Source organism: Penaeus monodon, chromosome 32 (genome assembly GCF_015228065.2).
Source record: "Penaeus monodon isolate SGIC_2016 chromosome 32, NSTDA_Pmon_1, whole genome shotgun sequence".
Classification (NCBI taxonomy): Eukaryota; Metazoa; Arthropoda; class Malacostraca; order Decapoda; family Penaeidae; genus Penaeus; species Penaeus monodon.
The window spans coordinates 24,701,207-24,701,535 of record NC_051417.1 but is presented as its reverse complement, the minus strand read 5'-3'; the positions used below and the strand labels follow the sequence as shown (position 1 = coordinate 24,701,535).

The window sequence follows — 329 nt, the reverse complement described above, 5'->3', positions numbered from 1 at the left end:
TCGAGCAGATCCGATTCGCCGAGGAGCAGCGGGCGGCGGGAGTGGTCGTAGGGTCCTCCTTCTAGATCCCCAGTGCCAGTCCTCCTTCTAAATCCTCTGGCCCACGATGGGCGAACAGCAAATCACCATGAGAAAGGAATTAATATTGTAATAACGAAAACTTACTGTTTTCGTAATTTTCATGCGATTTTAATGAAATGGAATAATGTAATACTTGTTCATAATTTTCCCTAAAGATTTGAGTAAACTATTTTAAAATATATAAAACGCATATGCACTGTGGCTTGCATACACAGACAGCATCGCATCATTGCAATACAACTTTTACA

At 41.0% G+C, this 329-nt stretch overlaps 1 protein-coding gene across 1 annotated transcript in view; it reads left to right on the top strand.

Annotated features, from left to right (window-relative positions):
- LOC119593300 (cuticle protein AMP1A-like) overlaps nucleotides 1-211 on the top strand; it is a gene marked incomplete in the record, with an annotated part of 1,920 nt that extends 1,709 nt beyond the window's left edge. The window contains 1 exon segment of the mRNA XM_037942229.1: nucleotides 1-211. Within this exon segment, the coding sequence (XP_037798157.1) occupies nucleotides 1-65 (65 nt within the window).
- Between the last annotated feature and the right edge of the window lie 118 nt (nucleotides 212-329).